We start from the raw sequence: 15,874 nt of genomic DNA, 5'->3' as shown, positions 1-15,874 counted from the left end.
TACCCTGCTTTATGCTCCCGTTCTTGAGTGCTGACAGGACTCCCTGTAGGGGCATCCTGGGATTTCCTGGCCATGGTGCATCATGGTGGAGAGGCAGTCCTAGTGGGGACTCTGGTCCTTAGCTGAGAGGGAGACATTCAGCAGGCAAACTGGAGCTGTCTTGAAGCTGAACTGCAGCAGAGCATTGGAACTGAAGTATTTTCCTTTTCTTGGCACTTTTTTACACATCTCAAGGAAAATCTTCACAGACAGCAGTCCTGTTCTGTCAATTTCCTTATACAGGCAAACAAATATAAACACACATTGAGAGAAACTTCCCAGCCAGTCCCTGCTGTTTGCTTCTGTAAATCTAGGTTTCTGCCTTGCAATTTGTCGGTGAAGAATGGGCTATGACAAATTCCCCCTCGAGTGTCTTTTCCTGGGCTGTTGGGGTTATATATCTAAGCCAGCTGACAACTATTTCCTCCATGGCAATTTAGCCACTTAAAACAGGAGCACTTTTACTGTGTGCTCCACTACCAGTCACAGCTATTTTCATCACCCTCTTCTGCAAATTCTGCATTCTGCACATCCCCCTTTTGACATGCACATCCTCTTCAACCAGATCATACAAGCCAAGAGCTGCTTTTGCAGTGCCCTATCTAGAACATTCCTTCAAATTGAAGAGGGCAGATACGTTTATTAATATTTAAGATCTGTCAGTGACTATATTAGCCAGGCTGATGTTTCTGCTGAGGTCTTCACTGCAGAAAGAAATTAACAAAGAAACAAAATGAACAAAGGGATCTGAGATCTCTGAATCACTGCTGTTCCATAGCAACCTTCCTTGAAGACTAAAGGACTGTTTAGGGAAGCTAGCATGATGTTCTTGCCCTACCCTTTTACACTTTCCAGGACAACAGGTATTTCCCTCTGCTGGAAGCAACGTGTAGGGAAACCTTGCCTCACTTGTTGTGTCTGTTCCTTCACATTATTCAAGCTCTTAGTTTTTCTTGGTTGACTTGCTGAGGAGCAGCTGTACTGCTGATGGAGCAAACAGTGATCTCCAGCTTTTTTGTATCTCGAAGAGCAGTCTCTCCCTCAAGCCTGGCAGCATTAGAGATAAGACTTCCAAGGGCAGAGATCCACACATATGAAATGAGAACACTACGTTCAAACCTCACTTGGGTTCTTGGGTACCAAAAAAGGAGCCTGATCATCACTTGGACATAAGATGGAACCACAGGATCAAATTTGCCTGGAGATGTTGTGTCCTTTGGCCACCTCAGGTCTGCTCCACAGATGGCACATCATTGTTGCACCACTGGGGTGAGCACTGCAAGAGGTCTCCAGCAGCTTGCTGCTTGGAAGAGGCAGGCACTCGCTCCATCAGCTGCGCGGACTGAGTGAGGTGATGCCAGAGGGGGGAAGGAGCAGGATTTACTATGGCTGGTGCACCTGCAAATTCTTCCTGCCTCTCCTGCCTTCTCTGCCCCAAAGCAGCAAGCAAAGGTAGCACTGCACATCAAAGACATAGAAAGTTTACCATATTTGCATTCTCTCCCAGCTGCAGCTGCGCCTCATCACCAAGTACACTTGCTCTGAGGAGACGCCAGTTCCACCTATTTAAGCTCAACCACCATCCAGAGCAAGAGCAGGCCACTCCAGCTCAAGGCTGCGACTAAAAGACCCAAGGCTCTTCTTGGTTCTGCTGCATGACCTGAGATTTTGCTTTCCTCTCCACTTATGCACTGCACACTAAGATTACTCATGCAAACGATAGATCCTTTTGTTTGAGGCAAGACCCCTGGCAAGGTGCATGACTTTCCTTGCAGTTGTCTAAGGGACGGTGGGGGGAAGAGCTGGTGCAGGCACCAAGATCTGGCTGCTGCTGCATGTGTGGCTTCCCAGCAGAAGTGTGTTGCTAAATTCCCTAAACGGCCCTGGGAGTGTTTCATTTTCCGTGTGGGCAGGTGTAAAAACACTGTTTCAGAAATTTCCAGAGGAAACGTAACAACAGTGAGAAGATCTGCAGCTCCATGCAGATAGCCCAGGCCCATTTGCAAAACACAAGTGCCACCCCCACTGGCCACAGAGATCAGATGACAATGGCAGGAGATCTGTGATTTCTTCCCTTAAAACAGGAATGAGCCTCACTCAAAACTTGATCCAAAAGGCTTTGAACTCCATTCAAGACTGACATCTGAGTTATAGCAATGTTATTTACTTCAGGTATTATATATGTGTGTGTGTGTCCAAGTGCACATAGGTTTGTATGTACCCAAGATGTCCCCTTGCAATTAATTCAAGCAAGGGTTGGGTATGTCCCATGGCCCAGTCTCCAGAGTCAAGCACAGGAAGAGCTGAAGGGACTTATCCACACTTAAAACTGTGAAATGGTTGCTGAACATGGCATGTGGGCCTTGACCTGGGTATCCCAGATCACTCTGCCCATGAGTAGTGATGACCAAACTGTTGAGTCTGCTGTGGCACTTTCCCAGAAGTTCTGAGGACTGATGGTGCTCCATCATCCAGTGAAGTAGGAACCAGTGTATTAGATCGCACAGGCTGCATCCTTGGTAATAAACTGAATGTGTCAAGGTTTGCTCTCTTGCTCTGCAATCTGTGGGGAGGAATGGTGTAGACCCATTCTGCTGTCTTACCTGCCATCAGAGTCATTGCATCAAAGATGAATACTGGGAGTGTTCCTGCTCTGCAGAAGCATCACCTGTTACACTGATACCTGGCACAGCCAAAACCACATCATGGACTCTTAAAACTATCTAAAAGTGCCAACTGTCAAGTTCCAGTGCCAGAAGATTAACAAGGACTTTCTAATGCTATTACAGGTGCAGAACATGGAGTTTCTGGCTGCTGTTGCCTTTCTTCGGTGATGCCTCAGTCTCTTGCTGGTCAGTGTGTAGTTCTTAGAGCAGTTCTTCATCACTGTGTGATCCCTCTGCTTGTCTCTGCACACTCATCCAGTTGTACATAAGACTCTGTTTTTCTTTCCTCTGCCTTCAGAAGCATCAATGAAGCAGCGACAAGGCAAAAGGAGGATAACACCCTTGCCGCTGGCCATTGGTGCTGGTAAGACAGACTCAGTGCCGGCATTCCCATGGGTCTGAGAAGGTTGCTGTAGGGTAAGGTAGAAGTCAGCTGATCAAGTGCTCAGTGCTTTTCTGGATCAAAGCACCTTTGCCAGTCCACTGTATGATGTGAAGACCTTCCCATCCTATTGAGTTTATCAGTAGGAAAATTTTTATATAAATACAAATGACAACAAATTTCAAATTCCAGAGAACTTAAGGGAGCTTCTTACCAAAGAGAGGTGCTTGTGTTCTCCTGCTATTTATTCTCTTTCACTTTCTCTCTCCCTCATTAAAATCTTGACTGGCATAAGCAATTAGCCACCTCTGTCCTCTCTGCATTTGACACTGTTCAACTCTCAGATTAGCAGCTGCATGTAAATGAAAATATCAATACTTTCCTAGCCATCTGCATATGAAGGAGAAGTGTCACTGATCTCCTGAGTGAGTGATATAAATGCAGGCTTGGTCTTCAGGAAACACGCTTGATGACTCTTTATTTGGCAGCTCTTCTCCCAAAGACTCACCTCCAGTCCCTGTTTGTCCCAGAAGAGTGGAGCAAATGGAACAAGACAAGGAACAAGTTAGTGAGATGTCTGTCAGTAAGATTTCCAATCTCTCTTTTCCACTCTTTGCTTGCAAAGAGCAATATCCAGGTTTGGAACACGGACACAGATAAACCCAGATCCACTCAAGAACTGGCAATGAAGAGATCTGTGACAGATTTTCCATGTTGTCACTAATAGGCTGCTTTTCAGTCACCTGCCTTTCTACTTAAGAGCTATACCAGCTATCTCTATGCAGTAGAAAAAGTTTCACGTGCCACTATTGCATGAGGTTTTAAATATCTTTGGGTTCAAGCCCATGAGCCAATGCAGTAACTACCACCAATCCATCATATTAATTCATGCATCTGATTTCAGAAGTGGAAATTCTGGTAACAGAAAAAAACCCTCTGCTTTCCAATATGAAGTTATGATCCATGATTTTTGGCCTATCAATCCCTGGATTTTCTGGAGGATCTTCACATGATTTTGGTTTGCAAACATATGTCCTGCATGCTCAGGCTGGCTCCACACTGATAGGCTGTGTTGCTGAAGCATGACTTTGTAGCTGTCATACAATGCTGCTCTCCAGAAGAAGGTGTGAAGCCTGGCTTGCTGAGAGAGGAGAAGGGCACACATCTTCAAAAAATGCCACTTACTTTCATGTTCCCAGCAACCTTGTGACACTTGGCATGCAAAAAATAAGTTATTACTGAGGCAATCTAGCATTATTTTTAATAGCAGAATCATTGAAAGCTGGCAGACTGTGTATATTTAGACCCTGGGGAAACCCTTCCAAGAGGGAAGCAACCCTTGCTTGCTCACCTGTGCTCATGTATCATGTAAAGAGAAGTACATAATGTGCTCTGGCTCTTTACATGCTAGACAAGAGCTCGCCTGGTGTTTAAAAGTTAATCAGAATAATGAAAAAAAACTACCAGCAGTTGCAACTTAAGTAACTATATCCTTTTCAAGATGGAAACCAATATGTATTATTATCCAGCTGTACTATTAAAGCTATTGCCCAATATTTACAGTAACACGAGTTTTGCATTGCTGGTTGATCTGTCACTCATCCCCTCACTTCAAGACAGGCAATGGCTTTAGAGGGATATAAACTGTTGCTTCTTTCCATAGATAGATGGTCCATTTCAGTGTAATGTGAGTATAACAACTGAAACCCTTCATTAAGGTACAGACTTAGGAATGTTCCTAATACTCTCTTGTGTGTAACTGGCTTGAATTCAATACTCTAAGAGATGCACTTATGGTACCACTTGAAGCCCAGCACTGATTAAAAATACCTTCTACCCTGGAAAGGCACAACTATACAAATGCACATATTTTGTAAAAACTGGGGGGGAAAAGGTAAAACAAATAATTATCTTATCTTCATAAAACATGCTGCTTTTAAAAGTGGGGTTCCTATGCAGTGCTCAGTCAATGTCTCGAAACTGCAGAAATGGTCTTAACTTTCAGCCAGCCACAGAATGGTGGTAACAGTCAGCTAATACAATACATACACAAATCCTGATTTTGCAAATATTTGCCTTAGTTGCTGTCTGGGGTTAAACCACAACATATATGTAAATATTGCCAGGTATTAGTGGCTGTATTTTGGCTGTTCAGTATGTTTCAATGAACTATTGTGCTGCTCTTTTTTCCACCCTTATCCTCCAACACATGGAAAATGTTGTTTTGCCATTCAGTTTTAGGATGGTGGCACCGAGAAGCTAGCTTCCTTTCTATATAGGAGAAGTTTTCCCTGTTTAACTTAAATCCCATTATAAGCACATAGACTTGCACTGGTGCCAAATATGAATATGGATGTTTTATTCAAGGCCAGGAGTGGCACATTTCAGTCACATTGTTTGAAAACGAGCTTCTAAAATAAACTCGCTAAACCTGGTTCACCTTTCTTGTGCCATTAGGCTGTGTTGGGTGTGCTAGTGGTCTCCTGCATCCCAAAGAAAAGAAGTTTTCCATCAGATCTGGATAACCCCAGAGCCTTCTTCCAAATGTGAAATGGCTTCTGCCCTTGAAAGTTCAGGCATGAACTCCTTCCTGGCTTTCTTGCAGCAAAATTAAACTGATGGCTGGTGATAGGGAGTGCTCCAGGGAGCACTCCCTATCACCAGCCATCTTGGGGAAAGGGCTTTGGCTCAGGACCCCACTTGGAGCCAGTCAGTAGACCTCACAAGCTGGTAAATATCAAAGAGCAACCATCCCTCAAAGGCTGTGAAACTGGTCATGTAAATTCACACTCCTTCATCCAACTTGAGTGCGGGGCCACAGTGGCACAAGGGTGCCAGGTGCTGCTGCATGAAGGGCAGGGAGACAACACAATTATGGATGTAAATCAGCCTGATTTTACACAAATAAGCACAGCTCCCTTGTGTTACCCTCCCAGTGGCACTTGTACAAAATGGCAACATTGAGGGATCCAAAAAAGAGGGAGAAACACAGCAAAGAACTGTCTGAGAAGATATGCCCTTGCACCAGCACTCCAGTGTTTCAGAAAGGCTTTGTTTTCCACTGGACATAATCCAAGACTTTCCAAAAAGCACCGGGAACCTGAAAGCAGAGAGTAAGGTAGCCTCAAATTGCTGCAGAAAGCCTTTTCATTATTTTCTTTACTTTGGGCAAGGACTTCAATTCTCTCTCACATGTAGTTAAAGAAAAAGCAAGATGAGTTTTAAAAAGTACTGAAATGACTCAGCCTAGTTGCTTCGACAGCAGCGATGGCAACTGAAACACTTTCAAGATTGTTGTCGAGACCTGGTGCTTTGCTCCAAGCCACATGCTTGCAAATAATAAAACAACTCTTTCTCCCTAGTAAGGGGCTTGTTTGAAAGGGGACTCATTCCAGCCTGGGAACACAGCTTCTTCTATTTTCAGTATTGATGTTTTTCTTTCTGTGGCGCCATGTCACTGCCTTCGTCTCAGCTGGTTCCCAGTTCACAATCTATCCACCACAGATTAGTGATGGTCAGAGAATTGTTCACCTAGATGTTCCAGAAAGCAAATTCCCTGCTCTGGTACATATGTGGGCTTAAATCACAGAATCACAGAATGTTAGGGGTTGGAAGGCACTAGTGGAGATCATCGAGTCCAACCCCCCTGCCAGAGCAGGACCAAATCACTCAGAAATGCATGCAGATGGTCTTGAAAGTCTCCAGAGAAGGAGACAAAGAAGTTATTCCTCATGTTGAGGTGGAACTTCCTGTGGTCTAGTTTTAATCCATCGCCCCTCATCCTATCACAAGGCACAAGTGAAAACAGGTTGTCCCTTCCTTCTTGATGCCCAGCCCTCATGTATTTATAGACATTAATTAGATCCCTTCTCAGTCTTCTCCTCTCCAGGCTAAAAAGCCCCAGGTCTCTCAGCTTTTCCTCATAGTGCAGGTGTTCTAGTCCCTTAATCATCCTCGTAGCCCTCAGTTGGACTCTCCCAAGTAAATTCCTGTCCCTCTTGAACTGGGGAGCCCAGAACTGGATGCAGTACTCTAGGTGAGGTCTCACTAGGGCAGAGTAGAGGGGGAGGAGATCCTCCCTCAATCTGCTGGATACACTCTTTTTAATGCACCCCAGGATACCATTGGCCTTCATGGCCACAAGGACACCATTAAAGGTGCCCTGTTCACACTCATCACCCAGTAACAGCTTCACAATGTACATGTGCTGCCTGGCTGATCCACAAAACCGTGCACGTGTTCTTTCATTTCCCATGAATCACAGAATTATAGAATCATAGAACCATTCAGGTTGGAAAAGACCCTTGGGATCACCAAGTCCAACCATCATCCCTACTCTACAAAGTTCTACCTTAAACCATATCCACCAACACCACATCCAAACGACCCTTAAACACGTCCAGGGATGGTGACTCAACCACCCCCTTAGGCAGCCTATTCCAGTGTCTAACCACTCTTTCTGTGAAAAAAAATTTCCTGATGTCCTGTCTAAACCTATTGCAGCTTGAAGCCATTCCCTCTTGTGCTGTCGCTAATAAAGATCCTGCACAACCAGTATTGCATACAATTTTTCATCCAACAGAGGACATTATTGCATGAACCTTGATCACTTGTGCCCATTGCTACATCCCTGGCCTTGTCTAGGGCTGAGTCTCCTGTCTGCACTCCCAAGAGCCTGGAGAGCACTTTCTTCAGTCCTTTGTAATCCACTAAAGTGAAAGTCCAGGTGTGTCTTTCCCCCCAGGGGAACAAACTTCTCCCTGGTCCTTCTCGGGAGAAAAACAATGTAAGTCTTGTTAGCAGTCTCCTATGGACAGTTTGGCAGCTCCAGCAGCTAGCCCAAGCTAAAAACACCACACAAATTGAGCAAGGAGTTTTGGTGGGTCTGAGTCAGGACACAGCAGTGGGACAGACACCAAGTTCTCTTCCTTGCAAAGATATACCCCAAAGCTCCTTTGCTCAATTTGTTCTGCACTGTGCAGGGAAACAACATTCACAAGCACTGTCTCCCCGCTCAGGGTTGAGCAGCGCAGCCCCTGCTTTTGTGGGATTGTTAATTTCCCATCAAATGAACTAGTGGCCCCCTATTATCTTTGGGTACCTGTGCCAAGTATGGGCATGTGAAAATCATCTGCAGGCATTAGGAACATGATCTTACTGACATCTCACTGCTGGGCTTAGGACCCCCTTGTGTTATGCACAGGAGAGACAGCTATACAGTGCATTTTTTTCTGCAAGTTGCTGCCACCAGTCTCCCCAGCATCCCCTTTCCCCTGCCCAGGGCCCTCTGCCATGTGACATGACACTGAACTGCAGAAGGGAAATTTCAGTCTGTGATCCTGCCCCAGAGGAGAGGGAGCACGGTGGAGGGGCAGGGGCCACATCCAGCCCACTCTGGAGTCCAGCACAGACAAAGGCATTTCTAGTGGTGTGGACACCACTAACAATATGTCCTGCTGCCCACGGCTGCCAAAATCACAGACAGTTGTGACTGTTCCACACCCCCTTCCAGAGATGTCAGGAGGCCTTCTGGCTTCAAAACCTCCTGTTCCTTAGCACTCCAGTCCCTCCCCATCATCCCAGATAGCTCTGGACACTTCAAGTCCCTCTTTCTGCTGAGTACCAGCCTATGGGACGTATTTGCTCACATCCCCTGAAAGGGTTTCTTCAAGTGGATATTTCTTTCGACTGCTGTTCACTCTCCAGCATGCAGACATCACAGAGCAAGTCTTCAGTGTGTCTCAGCTGGAGGTTTGAAATGTCCCAGAGGCATTTACTAAGGGAGTCAGAGACAAAGTCATGCAGCACTCACTCCCCTCAGGAGTTGGTGGAGCTGTGTCCTGCTAGAGTGATTTCTCTTCTCTGAATGTTTTGCATATAGTGCTGCTGTTTGCATGAGGAACCACAAGGTAACTCCACTGAGCAGAAACAGCTCTACCTATAATTATACTAGAATGAAATATTTTCTCCATCAGCAAACAGATTTTCTGTAGTGGGAGATAGAAATGTAAGCAAAAGTGCAATATAAGATTACCTGATATACAACCTGATACTCCATGTTTTTACAGTTACCATCTTTGCTAGTGTGAGAACCTTGCCTCTGAATTGAAAGAGAAGAAAGGTTCAGAGAGCATCCCATAATAAGATGTGTACCCTGTTCCAAAAAGGGTTGGAGCCCAGCTTTGTGCCATTTTCTAGTGGAGTAGAAAAGTGTGGACAATTAACTTAGTGCTCTTGATAAGGTCAGTATCTATTTTACTGCCACCAGCACTTGCCAACGACAAGGATCCCTACTGTGCTAGGTGCTCTACAAATCAAAGCCAATACCTCGGAAATTATAAGAAAATTGCACAAGCCTATCCCTAAAAGCTTGCAGCTTAGAAAAAGTGAGAGACAGCAAGGGAGCAGGAGACAGTGGACAAGCACCAGATACCATGGCAGATGGTTGCTTTAGACCTCTGTCTGCATAGCTATCATGAAGTCAGTTAGGACTGGGAAAATAATGAAAACATGTTCATTAATATTTTAGGGGAATATTTGCAGAAAGTATATATTTAAATCATGAAGCATGTGTTAGCCCAGTAGGGCAGAGAGATGAAAGAGAGCGAGAGGTGGGGTAGGAGGAGAGCAAGTAAGCTCTGAAATAATTGTCAAACTCCTCCCCTTTTGAATTGCTTCCTGATGAAATCTTCTGATGGACAAATGCAAGAAAGGTGTCAGACCAGGATAGGCTTTGTGCCTCACTGGCACAGTCCTGCTTCTGTAGCTGCTTTGTTGCAGTGTGAAAGATGTTTAAGCATCCACCCAGTTTACATCTGCATCCGTCACCCTGCTCACTTGCTACTGCCTCTGGACTTAGCCCAACCTCTCCCATATCCTTTTGTGTAAAACTGCAGCTGCATGAATGAGATGGGTCTGTTGATCCTTGTGTCTCCTCAACACATGGTTGAAATCACTCTGAGTGACTTCTGAAGACTTAGTCCCCAGGTGCAGACCAGATCTTTTTCACTACTGTACTCTTACTCAAGTAAGAAGGAAGCAGGTCTGGCACTTTCTGCAACTTCCCTCTGTCCCCAGCTGGCTGAGCACTTAGGAAAATTCTGGCTCAAGTAAATTCAAGTTATGTGGCCTGTGAGCTGCCAGATCCCAAGGCACACTGGGTCCCAGGATGAGGTAAAGCCCATGGCTCAGCCTGCAACAAGCTGTTGTCCCTGTGCCCTCATTGCAAGCTGGGGCAGGCAGTGGGCACAGACCATGCGCTGCCAGCAGCTCAGCTGGCAGATGGCAGCTCACACTGGATTAGTGTGTCTTGCTGAGCCCTACTGAGAAAAGTGGCATTCTGTCTTTGACATGCATGAGGGGTTTTCAGCTGGGTTTTGCAGGGAAACGCAAAGGCAGGCATACAGCATTCCTCTGCCTGCCCTTGTATGATGCAGTAGTCCCAAGCATGGGGTAGCCAAATTAAAAGGACTTACATGTGAAAGAGATTTTTTCCATTGTGGCTTTGTCAGATGCCCACTCTGCTCCCTGTACCTTGAAGGGAAGAGACTAGAGAGCAAGAAGCAAAGTCCTTTCAAATCAAAGGGAGCCTGCTCTGAATCCCGAGGTTTGCATTTTATAGAAGGAATCCTCTATTCAACCAAGGTGTCCTGCTGAGGCTTTTATCCCTCTTCTCAGCTAGATTGTGGCATCTAGGCTACATCCTCCCACAGGGAATGTGTCTGTGCATTCCCTGCCACTTCACAGTGGTCCCACTCTGCACAGGACGTGCAGACAAGGACATGCACACAGACACACAGCCCTCCTGCAGACAGGGACCTGGCCTCTGCAGCAGCCACTGTTTCATCCTGACCTGCCTGCTGCTAGACAAGCCAACTGACTGGAGAGGGGAGCTTTTGATTTTCATTTTTCATTACTCTTGGCAGACACAGCAGTGCCCATTAAATCAGGCAGAGTGAGATATTTGCTGTATGTATGCAAGAGAATGAAGGAAAGGGAAAGAGAAAAGAAGCAGACTTGTAGGTTTTGTTTGTACACTCTGGAATAATTTGATATTAAAAAACTTGGCCAGGTTGTTGATGATTCCTCAGAGCTACTAAGAAGTATCCTTACTAGCCATCTGTGCTCTTTCTATTGGACAATCAGGACTTATGTTTGTATGCTTATGGGCTTTCACTGAGGAAGAGCCCAACCCCCATGGACCAATTAGTTAAAGGGAGAAGAGACCTTTGGGACAGTCTCTTCCTTCCACCAGTTATCATCAAAGCAGCAAATATTCTGACCGGGCCCCCCATGAATCAAAAACAAAATGGTCCCAGCATGCCAATGTAAGAATTGCTGCAGCTCTGCTCCATCCTGCTCCTTTCTCTTAGTGTGGCAATAGGAGATTCATGGAGCAAGCCTGAGGTGATTACTGCGGGCATTGATAAGATGCTGGAGAGCTAAAGAATCCTTGGCGATACACGTCTCATGCCAGTTTGCTTTCTTTCTGAGGGTAGGAATAAGAGCTGACTCAGGCACGATGAAGGCACATTAACAGGATGTTCTTGCCATTGTGGAACTGAAACCAAACAGTTCTGTGCTGCAAGACCTGCAGGAGTCCCGCACCTACTCTTTTGCTTAAGGCACTGCAGGTGTGGTGTCTCTCTGGTCTTTCTGTGAACGTCAGCACTCAAACTGGGTTGGGAGAAGCTGTCATTAGTGCTCAGGCAGGTGACTCACTCTTCAGCAGCAGCTTTTCTGGAGAGCTCCTTTGATCTCTCACCAACTTTCTACCCTGCTCACCAGGCAGCGGAAGGATGAGCAAAATCTTTCCAGCTCATTCTGGCTGCTACTGGGCTTCTTCCAGCTGCCCACCCCTCAGAAGTCAGTGCTGCTGCCTGGATGCCTTCTGCACACCCACACCAGAGAGCTTTTTTCCTGCTGAAACACTTAGCATAAGAATGCAACACACCTCACCTCCCACCCTTCAGGCAGCCTTCACCCATTTAAAAGGGTCCACGAAATGCATAAGCAGGGTTACTGTTTAGATAGAAGAAAGAGAGAGTGAACCAGGAGCAGAGGAGCAACAAGAGAAGCAGAACTGAGTTGCAGGAGCTCTAATGGGAAGAAGCCTGCAGGGGAAGAGCGGGGGCTGAGATAAAACCTTTTGACAGAGTCCCCACACATGCAAGCCACTGCACCATTGAAACACAGGACTGTCTGCCTGGGAGTACTGCAGTTACAGGATAGAGGACTCCTGTACATGAGAGATAAGGGGCTGGTATCTGCTGGCATGACAACACCACAATGTGTTACTGCTGGAGAACATGGAGTTCTTGTCTTGCAGATGCTGAGTCATAGGAAAGACACTGCAGTCATTACAGGGTGTTGACAGCTTAATACAAGGTTAGACCTTCCATTTCCACGCCAACAGCAATGGTGACAAATACAAATGAATCGTTTCAGGTCAGATAATGAACTTCCCTTGTAGCAAAAAACAAGATCTTGTTGAATCCTCCTCTACAGAGTTGAGTCAAGAGATGAGCATGCCATCCAGTTTCTTCAGCCTATGCAGAGGTGTTGCTGGCATTACTAGATGCTGGTGGGTGTCTGGGTAGGATGCCTGTCTTACAGTACATCATTTTTCTCCTTATTCATTATTTCACCATCCAAGGATGGATTAGGCATGAAGGATGGAGAAAATCTTCTTTGTACCTCAGTGATCACACCACCAACCACCCTTAGTGTTCAGGTCTCCCCCTACAATATGAGCAGCCTAGCCATAAATAACTTTCTTAGCATCCCCCTTCTAGGTTTTCCAAGGTAGCAGAGTCAACATCAGGTCTGCATCCAGCAGCAGGCACAAAATACCTCATAGGCCCAGACTATGTCTTCTCGGGCGGATCACTACTCCACAGGAGTTTGTTCACTTGAGGCGATCCCAGCCCCTACAAGGGAACCTTAGAAAAGGTCACATTTGGGAAGAACCAGCATGTGTTGGTTCCTGAAAAGCAATTAATGTATAATGAACATATAATGACTGATATTGGAGCCAGATGAGAGCTTTTCTACCAAAATTTTGATTTGTTAAGATTGTGTGCGTGTGTCTGTCCAGTATATGTTTCAGAAGTTATTTTAAGAACTTTCATGTCTCAGAAGTTTTTCAAAAAGTATTTTGAAGAGGTTGGAGCATCCCATATCAATACATTTTCAAGGAGGATAAAACAAATCCCTTTATCAATTGGAAATTATTTTTTTATCTGAAAGGTTTGGTTAATGCATATATATATAGGGAAAAAGACATAAGAAAAGATCAAAAACCATGTGAAGTATTTCAAAACTATCTATATAAAGTGCTTAAATTAATATACAGGTTTCTTTAACTATGCTTCTACACATTTGTGTTCAACATACTGTTTTTACAGTGGTTTTTGGTCAGAAAAGAAATGCCACTTTTCATGCTTAGTCCCCTGCCTGTATCTCTGTTTAGTTCTAAATGCAGTTTGGATTGTTTTAAAATAGTTAAAAGGTCTCTTCTCCCCCAGAGCTTTTAAAGCCTTCCTCCTGAGTTTTTCTCTTCTGAAATGTCACAGTTGTGCCTTTTGTGGGACTTTTTTTGTCATGTAAATATAGAACCTATTGGAAAAGCAGTGGTTAACAGTGAAAGAATGGAGGAAATCAGAGAGAAAATTCATTACATTTTGTTTTAAAAGAATTAAGCCTATTAGAAAGACAGAAATCCACAGCCTTATTCCCCTTACTTGTCATCAGCCCTGAAGATTCTGGTAAAAATGGGAACAAAAGTCTAAGCCAATACTTCACATACTTTTCTGTACTTCAATTGAGAATAAAGAGATCTTTTCAAATCAAAATGTGGTGACTTTAGCTCTTACGCTAAATAGGTGCAAATTTTGGGTCAGCAAAATCAGCAGTCTTTTGATGACAACATACAGAAATAACATTAGCATAATGGATTAACTCAGTGTATTACCCTGCATTACAAACCAACACTGTTGAGCCCTCCTGAGTATAGATGAAAATTCTGGATCAGACATGGGGTCCATCCAACCCAATAACCTGACTTAGGCAGTACTGTAATCAGATAGGGGAGTGTTTAAGAAAAGAGAGAGCAGATACTTCCTTGATGTTGTTCTGTCATGGTTTGGGCCCAACACAACAACAAAGGAACAGCCCCATGGCCGCTCACTCAATTCCTACCCCCACACAGACACTCTGGGATGAGGAGGACAAAGCTCCTGGGTCGAGACAAAGGACAAGGAGGGTTCTTCACCAGTTAAGGTCCCCGGGCAAAACAGACTCAACTTGGGGAAAAAATAATAACTTAATTTCACACCAATCAAACACACACAGGACACAGACAACACACAGAGCAGGGCTTGCGTATGTTACCCCACCCCTCCCTTCTTCCCGGGCCCAAATCACTTTGTTCCCAATTTCTCTCCCTCCTTCCCCCCAGCAGCACAGGGGGACAGGGGATGGGGTTTAGAGTCAGTTCACAGGCTGGTGGTTCCTGCTGCTCCTTCCTCCTCAGGAAGAAGGATTCCTTACAGTCCTGCCCTGCTTCCCCAGGGGGTCCCTCCCATGGGAGAGAGTCCTCCACAAACCTCTCCTTCATGAGTCCTTCCCACGAGGTCCGGAGCTGCTCCAGCCTGTGCTTCCCACAGAGTCAGGGGCTGCTTTGGGAACAGTCACCTCCCCTGGCCTGGGGTCTTCTAAAGCTGCACAATCAGAGCCCACTGACTGCAAATCCTCTGGCCACAACATCCAAGACCACCGGCCAAGTTCACCCCTCCTGGCACCTTCAGGGAATGTTCCACCACGTTCCTCCATGAGTGCAGGGGCACAGCTGCCATCTTGCCATGGGCTGCAGGGAAACTTCTGCTTGGGCACCTGCTTCCCCTTCTTCCTCACCAACCACCAGCACAGCTCTTCTCCTCTAGCACAGCTCTTCTTTTGCTTGTGCTCACTCTGCTCAGGTCTCATGTCAGTTCTTCTGTATGCTAATGGCTGAGGTACATGTCTTGTCCCTCTAATGGCTCCTTGGCTGGTTTTGGAGCAGGGGGAGCTTCTCAGCTTCTTACCAGAGCCACCCCTGGGGCTCTTCCCACTACCAAAACCCCACCAAACCAAACCAGAACACGTTCCCAAATAATATCCATGGTATGTGCATTGGTAAAATTTCAATTCAGAAATACAGCTTCTAAAAGAAGTTCCCCTTTGAGACAGTTCCTTGAAAGAAAACACTTTGCTACTGAGTTCAATAAGAAAAAAAAATACAGTTTCATATCTCTGGTGTCAGAAGTATATGGAGGTAGCAGAGTCCTTTAATGCACGCCAACATTTTTCATGGAATCAAGCATTAAAAAAACCCACCAGAAGTATATACAATTGAAATAAATGTTTCATTTGACCAAACCAAGATATTTTGTTTAATGTAGAAAGGAGATGTTAATCATTTTAATCAGAAGAGAAAAGTAACACATCATATTTTTAAAATGAAAGCCAAGACACTAAAGTGTCTGTCTCATTGGAGTGAATTTTTCCCAGGGCTATTTATATCTCTGTCACTGCTCACAGGGGATCCCGGAACTTTGAGACACTTGAAACAAGGTTTCCGGGACACCTCGCAGGTTTGCTACTGTCGTCTGGGCTTGGAGCCAAAGCCAGGAGACAGGAAAGTGCCGATTAGGAGAGAAGGGAGCTCCCGCTGGTGTCAGGGAAGGGACGTGGGCAGAAAGAGGCAGGACTGAATTCTGGGACCTGTGTTTTACCCCCAGGCTCTGTA

The 15,874-nt window shown here is 45.4% G+C and overlaps 1 protein-coding gene across 3 annotated transcripts in view; it reads left to right on the top strand.

Moving 5' to 3' along the window:
- The window catches only part of SYNDIG1 (synapse differentiation inducing 1), an 82,085-nt gene that overhangs the window by 53,659 nt on the left and 12,552 nt on the right, over nucleotides 1–15,874 (top strand). The window contains exons 4-5 of one of the 3 annotated variants that reach the window (XM_051615651.1): nucleotides 2,829–2,891; nucleotides 3,004–3,152. The exons of the other annotated variants lie outside the window; for them this stretch is intronic. Of the exons in view, the coding sequence (XP_051471611.1) occupies nucleotides 2,829–2,873 (45 nt within the window). The 3' untranslated portion in view covers nucleotides 2,874–2,891; nucleotides 3,004–3,152. Of the gene's footprint in view, nucleotides 1–2,828; nucleotides 2,892–3,003; nucleotides 3,153–15,874 lie in introns of those variants that run through there. 3 annotated transcript variants of the gene reach the window in all.

Source organism: Apus apus, chromosome 3 (assembly GCF_020740795.1).
Source record: "Apus apus isolate bApuApu2 chromosome 3, bApuApu2.pri.cur, whole genome shotgun sequence".
Classification (NCBI taxonomy): domain Eukaryota; kingdom Metazoa; phylum Chordata; class Aves; order Apodiformes; family Apodidae; genus Apus; species Apus apus.
This window is presented reverse-complemented; position numbering and strand designations above follow the sequence as displayed.